The 7,997-nt window shown below is 35.0% G+C and overlaps 1 protein-coding gene across 1 annotated transcript in view; it reads right to left on the bottom strand.

The window, feature by feature from the left end:
* Positions 1-1,767: 1,767 nt before the first annotated feature.
* LOC124718985 overlaps positions 1,768-7,997 on the bottom strand; it is a 1,052,919-nt gene continuing 1,046,689 nt past the window's right edge. Inside the window, exons 11-12 of the mRNA XM_047244688.1 lie at positions 7,205-7,319; positions 1,768-3,251 (exon numbers count right to left, since the gene is read on the bottom strand). Coding sequence (XP_047100644.1) covers positions 3,191-3,251; positions 7,205-7,319 — 176 coding nt within the window. The 3' untranslated portion in view covers positions 1,768-3,190. The remainder of the gene's footprint in view (positions 3,252-7,204; positions 7,320-7,997) is intronic.

The following is a 7,997-nucleotide window of genomic DNA, read 5'->3' as shown; positions in this document are numbered from 1 at the left end:
GTTTATGCCCGTTGTCATATTGCTATTGAACAATGTCCTTCAGACACCAAACCCAGTACCTCATTCCTCATATACCTTACTAACTTTATGTTAGCCCACAATTATTTCTCCTTTGAAGGGAAGGTGTATAAACGGATGTGTGGCACAGACATGGGGTGGAAGCAGCAGTGCCTGATGGGAGTCCTTACCCAACTAGCCCCTTTCCTGTTCCCCTTCCAACACTACAAAGTCCTTTATTCCACCAACACACCCACAGTCTTTTTACTTCTCTCCTTTTCCGCTACTCTGTCCTCGCCCTCTGCCATCTGTCCAACCTCCCGAATGTTCCTAGCTGAGCTATTGTCTCTCCATGTCATCCCCGTGCATGCTCCCACAAGCAGCAGTAGCAGTTTACCATTCCCAACCCCCACTCCTGCTATTCCTCCCCCTCCCTGCTCCATCCTCTTCCTTACTTCTAACAGCTGGTTGCCTCTCCTGTCATGCACTACTGCTGCTTGCAGTTTGGTCTCAGCAATCAGAGACTATCAGAGACTATGGTAATGTGTGTGTGTGTGTGTGTGTGTGTGTGTGTGTGTGTGTGTGTACAATGTCTATTCCCGACAAAAACCTTGTTTGCTGAATGCTACCTTTCTGACAGTCTTTTCGTTGTGCCCATCTGCGACTCAGCATTTGTGCAACTTGCTGAGTAGCAACTGTCCTTTTCATAATATTGTTACATTCAATCCTGGATTTTCCATTTTTTGATTTTGTATGACAGCTTTTCTTCCATCACATAACCCAGTGCTGTTTTCTTCCAACATTACTCCTAATGTCTTTACCCTATAACTGCAAATTGATCACTCTTCATGTATCACTCTTGCGTATTTTTGTGTGTTATTTCCCATACCTTCCTGTGCCAAGAAAACTTGTATCTCATCCTACCAACCCCTCCACACCCCCCACTTCTTCTCCTCTCTATTCCAGTTTGCATGTACTAACTGCACCTAATCTAGTCACATCTGTCATCCCCCTACTTAACTGTGGTCAAGAAACAAGTGAACCACCCTGTTGCAGGGCATGCCACCCATCACGACATTCTTCATTTCAATGACTTTGTGGGTCATTGTCCTTACTCATCTAGCCCTTTCCCTGTTCCCATTCCAGCACTACACAGCACTCTACCAATGCACCCACAGCCTTTTTTTAATTCTCTCCCTTTCACAGCTACGCCTGATGGGAACCGGAGTTCAAATGGCTCTGAGCGCTATGGGACTCAACTTCTCAGATCATTAGTCCCCTAGAACGTAAAACTAGTTAAACCTAACTAACCTAAGGACATCACAAACATCCATGCCTGAGGCAGGATTCGAACCTGTGACCGTAGCGGTCTCGCGGTTCCAGACTGCAGCGCCTAGAACCGCACGACCACTTCGGCCGGTGGAACCGGAGAGATCACTGCTGCAAGGCCATTGGCTAAGTGTTTTTTATGATGACAAAAATGAGGCAACATGATTTCTTCAGATTCAGAAATGAAACTGTAGATAAATTCTACCAAAAATGGAAGTGCAAGCCACTACAAATGTGCCGGATAATTATTTGTTTGCATATGTGTCTGGAGTTTTATGTGAGCTGCTGTTATGAGCACCATATCTTTAGTGTGTTGAACACTGGAGGAGAATTTCCTGGATCTGCTATAGGGCAACAGCCAAGTAGTATTTAAAAAACAACACATTTTGTGTCTGTGTTAACTGTAGTTGGGAAAATTAGAAAAAAAACACATTTTAAGTAAGATAAATTATTTATATGAATTCATATAAAGATGCACAAACATAAATGATTAATAACAATGTTGACAACTAAATTCTACATTTTCTAAATTCCTTTAAATTGTACAGATGTTTATAACTGAATTCAGGACACAATGTAGCTAGGCCAAGCTCCAGCAAAACTGTATTGTGAGCAATATATGCACTAGTTGACTGATCCTGACAATTTGTGGGAATTTGTGTGTTTAGCAAAATTATACCTGTCTTCATTAAATTGCAGAGAGTGAAAACTGTTTTGTTAATTGTAGTAATATACACTGTTAATTCCAACACATGAACAAAATGCAGTGAGGCATAGAAGAAGCCCTGGGATTAAAAGTCTGCCATCAAAATAGATATGATATAAAATTCAATAAAATAACTTATTGATATCTATGATATAACACAAGTATCCTTGTAGATGAACATACATATGGTAGAAAACTGTAAAAATATGAGATCTGTTAATGTGAATAACAGTTACTAATATTGTCAAATATCCATTCCATTACTAAAGCAATGATAAAGTTCCTAAATTTGTTTTTGTTGCATTTTCTACAAACATTGTTGGTAGTGTCCATATGAAATGCAACCAAATCATTTAAGTATTTTTGAATTATTTGTGCCACTGTATTTACATAACTGCTTCCTTACAATTTCATATTGTCTTGTGAGTTTATTGAAAACTCATCAGGTATTGTCATTATTTCATTATTTACTATTTAACCACTATGAGACTTAGAACATACTTGAGTAGATGTTAGTAGAAATTTCTTGAAACCTTGTCTGAAGACACTGTCTGCAAGATAAATAACAATGAGAATAATATGTTAGAACAAATGGTTAAGAATAAAATAAAGTGCAGGTGTATGGAGGAACAGCTAACACATAACTCTATTTTGCCCAAAGAGCTACATAGCACAGTAATGAACTATCATGGAAAATGACAATGCCTGTCAAGCTTTGCTGGAGCTAGACGTACAAGGAATGGGAATTAGCATGTTACACAAACAACAGTGGAGCTTTCATCAGTTAATCATAACTTATCTTAATTTTGTAATAGTTTGAAAGCCCATAAATGTTCATTAATAGGAACTCTTTCATCAGTGAATGAAACATTGTAGCAAGGCATAAAATAAGTACCCTACAAAAGAACCCAGTTCACTTTTTTTGTCTTTTTTGGTTTTCTGGAAAAGGAAGTGATAACACTTAATCACGTATCTATGCAAAACATCATAAGAATTCATCAGCTATTACACTGACCAGAGTACAAAAATCTAATCTGAATATTATAAACCTTCAGAACTGTAACATTATTTATCAAATGTCTTGTCCATGAAGTCTTTGCACTTTCACAAATTTACAGAGATCTTTGAGTATGTTCTGATGAGACTTCCTTCAACCCATCATTTCACTGGTTTGACTTGAGTTCCTTCTGTGCGACTAGAAGTAGTTTTTATCTTTTTCCTGCAAAACAGAGAGAAAGATCTGTTAGTATAGTATTGGGAAATTATACAAAATGATGTGAAGAAGACAGGTTTTATGTACAGTTTAAAACAACAAAATTTTATTACTTAAAAGTATCTTCTGTACAGCTTTATAACCAGTATGTAGTTCTGGTACTGAGAAACTCATTCACTCACCCACTCAAAGCAGTATCCCTCCTTATTGTCCGTTACTGACTTTGTATTGTTATCATAATATTCTGTGCAGCTCAAGGCCTACAGCAAGCCTTTTTCACTGATGCAATTTAACCAGCAGTCTTAGAGCCCATAGGCAGTAGCCATATGTGTGTAAGTTGTCATGTGAATGTGGGAGAGTTCTGCTTCTGAGGAAGGGCTATCCAAAAGCTTAAATATTCTAGTATTCTTTTTATTGTGACTATCTACAACTCAACACCTCCTCCATGTGCTGATTAGCGATCTATCCTTTCCATATTGTCATTCCATCCTGCACTTTTTATTTTTTGATTTTATCCTAGAATCAAGTGCTCTTGCACGAATATGTGATAATGACCTTGAATATTAATGGATACTAGGTCTGGTACCTTAAATAACCTACTAAGAGAACTTTAATTCACACTTGAAGATGACTGTGAATAAATTCTTATTGCTACTAGTATATGTTATTATCAAGGTGTTAACAACAGCAAGCTGCTGAATTGTGACCTTCAAGTTCAAGATAATTGGATACTACTGGAAAATAATCTAATTTTGGAAATGTAGCAGTGACTACATTAGAGTATATCTACTTGGTATTAATATTTAATGGCAAATAAATCTATAAAACAAAAGTGCAATTATTCTGTTGCAAGTTGGTCTGCACAGTCTTTGCTAAAAGGAGGGTTGTGGAGTATGTCTTTAAGATTATGGAAACAATCAAAGACTTGAGAAGACTGTTTTAAGATTCACTACAATCTCATAAGTAGTGACTGAAATAAATATTCAATGGTTATCTTTTAACGTGCAGAAAGACTGAAATGTTTTAACTGAAGTAGGCAAAATTTATTGTAACTTCCAAAGTGACTGGAAGCATACTAAAAATAACAGATAATGAATTAGCTTGAAAGCTACAACAGTGTGTGAATAGAAGCAAAACGTATCATATATCATTTTCATCAAATTAAACAGCATCATTGTATTACTAGCCTTCAAACACACGAAAAAAATGTGTGTCTGTAAACACTCACACACGCAGCAGATCAGATATGTGAAATTATTCAAACCATCAGTTAATCAATAAGATAAAGAAATAAATGACAGAATAAAAATACTTTCAAAATGAGAAATTGTATACACAGTTACATAATATGAGGACAAACTGAAAAACTTCAGACCTATCTGAATTGAACACTAATTTTTGCTCAGACATATTTACAAATCTGAACTCACAACACTTGCATAGCTGTTTAACTATATCAAAACAGAATGCTAACAGAAATTATCAGTGCCCTATTACAAATGTATTCCCAGACATTCACTCTGTTTCCAATTTGGATAAGTAATAAGTAACATCATATGAAATACGGGGAGCAGTTTGTACTACACTACTCTTGTGAGTCCAGAATTGGTGATCAGTGTGGCCTTATGAAATCCAAACGTTAAATTTGCATTTTTCACTTTTTTATCCACTGTAATATCAGTGGGTGAAACTTTCTCATGTCGAGTTGTATTTCTTATCTAACAGTCGAAATGAACATAGCCATCATATTTCTTACTGATTCTAATTTTTCCCCCATGTTTGTATTTAGCTTTCCTCCATTGGGACGTTTATTTTGTTTCCACAGTACTTTTATTTCCAGAATATGATACACTTGATAGCTTGCTTCAAAATAACAAAATTATGTGCTAGTGTTCATTACATTTCACTGAATGCTCCTATCTCTACCACATTGTGCAGATATTTTTGTCAAAATTGTTTCGTAAACCTCATCTAAACTTGGCACCTTTGTTTTCTTGGCTGTAAAAGGAGAATAATTTGTCCACACAGTTAAACTATTACTCTTGGAGTTTTGACATTTAACCCATTGATTTGACCTTATTCTGAGGTGTTTATACAAAGAAACTAACTGAAAGACCAAAAACAAATTTAAGAGTGTTTCATTTACTACTTTTGTTGGAAAAATTTGTACAGTTAATCAAGTACTTTTTCATATTATTAACAGGCTAGAAACTTTTCAGTCTGTCCTTATGCATGTCTGTTGCCAGGTTAGTGTCTCAAAACTAACTACTTGTAACTCTAACTACAGGAAAAAAGCTATTGAACTACAACAAATGTATTATATAGTATAGATCATTGTTATGTGCCAGCTTTCAGCAAAGAAACTTTGATAGACAATTGGAAAAAAATGTTGTAGTAACATGTGCATGCACAGTTGATATAAAAGTTTTCAATAACAAAACATGCACATAAATAACAGAGTTACAAGATACTTCTGCCCAAGACACAATATATTCCAGAAAAGCAGGACTACTGATAATAGCAATAATGAATATTTAAAACTCAGAAGAGAAGGTAAAGCATGTGCTGTAAATCTGAATAGACATAGATGAAAATTAATAACCACTTGTGATTGCCTCACTGACTAACAAGCAAATGGAAATGGGATACTGAAACCTATCCCAAATGTTTGTTATGCATAGCTATTTTGTTCAGTACTATTCTGAAAGAGAAAAGAGTGAAACAGAAATTAGCAGATAAATGTAGACCTACATCTTCAACAGAATTTTAAACTGTATTTTGATATGAGCTTTAAAAATTTAATGATTTTGTCACACAATAATATATACAATGTGTTTGGAAATTCCCATTACAAACTTCTAGGACTTGTAGAGGGGAGTGAGAACATAATATTTTGAATAGGAACTCATGTCTGGAAATGCACCATTTCCATTCTACAATAGTTTCATTTCAGATGTTTAACTCATCCAGTTTTGTTTGAGGAATTGAAATAGACGTGATACAGTATGCTTATTAGGCTACAATTTGAAAGGAAACATCACAAAATATCCATTTATCACTTACACACATTTTTTGTATTAACATTTAAACATTACATGTTTATATTACTCCAAAACAAAAAGGAACCCAGCATACTGTACATACAGAACAGTACTGACGCATTACATGAGTAGCTCGATGTGGAAACCACTAACATTGTTACAGACATTGTACCTACAAAGCAAGTTCTGGTAGACATTCTCCATCCCAACGTGTGTCTCTTCCATTTCTAGAGCAGTGGACAGAACTTGGGCCAGCAGATCTTTCTCTATCTCTACAGGAGTCTCATAAATTAAAATTTTGCATATATCCCAACAAGAAGTAGTACATGTCATCCTGCCCAACCTATTGCATACCAAGACAAGCAACACTGAGACTTTTCTCTTCCCCTCAGCAGACATGAACACATTACACATCTGAATAGAATAGAAACAGTCCTAGAAGTTTGTGATGCGAATTTACAAATACCCTGTATCTCTGCACATTATGCAGGATGACATGTGTGATGATGTGTTGCAGTAACCATTAATTAGCAATATATTTTCATCTAAGTTGCAAAATTTACAGCACTTGTCTATTAATTTTGTGTCTCAAGGTAGAAGTATTTCAATTTCATTTGAATTGTTAGGCAAGTCTTGAAGATAATGAATTACTGAAAATCATTTTCATCTTTTTTGCACTGAAAAGCATGTAGAAAATGTAAGTTAGGGTAAAGTCTGAAGCTTTGTACATAATTTGTGAATTCAATAAAATATTTTAGTTCAATGTAATTTGCTCTACTGCTACTCTAAAATACTTGCATATGATTAGGAGCGAGTTCAGAAATGAAATAGCAATATAACAATGATCTATCTATCTAACACACGTGTGGGAAATATCACGAGCAGATGCAGGGACAGTGATGCTTCGCTGGTACATACACGTTGCTGGAGGGAGATGGCCTCAGTGGCATCACAGCTACCACTGTCCGACGTTCAGAAATGCAGCGTTCATTTTTATTCTTGCTGCTTGATGGCAGTAGACCATGACTGCTTCCTATTAAAGAAAATTTAGTTTTGACATATTTACATCTGTGCTGCTTGCATAATGAAAGAGCTTGTAGCAATTATATTTTTTGAACTCATAATCATTGAGTTGCAGTTAACACCTGAGCACAAAAATCAAACTAAAGAAACATGAAGAAATATTATAACAGCATTAGTGCCTACAGTCTTTTCATAAGATATTGAACTTCAATGATTTTATTTTCAAAAACTGTATTTTTCCATAATTTTCAATAAAGCAATAGACATTCAAGCTTATTAATGGTTTACTGTTGAAAAGCACAGTATTTACAGTTTTCTTTTAAATGATATATTCCTGTTTCATTATCTAAATTCTATGAGAAATTCTTTTTCTGTTTCATGCAGCATATGAAGGACTAATAAAATTTTAAAAGATAGTAAACAGGTATTTGCAATGTTTATCAATTTTACTATATTCAGTAAGTGCTTGGATACTTAAGAACAAAACTCTTAAAAATATGATGGCTGAACAAACAATACAGATGAAATATGCTAAAAAGTGATAGATAGTATAGAATGGCTTATTAAAAATAAAATGAAACCATTTAATGAATTTCGTGCATCACACAATCTTAAGGAACAGGCAGTCTGATTATTTATTGAAGCTATATGTAAACAGTGTCAAGAACTATACATTAGTTTCATAATC

Source organism: Schistocerca piceifrons, chromosome 1, assembly GCF_021461385.2.
Source record: "Schistocerca piceifrons isolate TAMUIC-IGC-003096 chromosome 1, iqSchPice1.1, whole genome shotgun sequence".
NCBI lineage: Eukaryota > Metazoa > Arthropoda > Insecta > Orthoptera > Acrididae > Schistocerca > Schistocerca piceifrons.
This window is presented reverse-complemented; position numbering and strand designations above follow the sequence as displayed.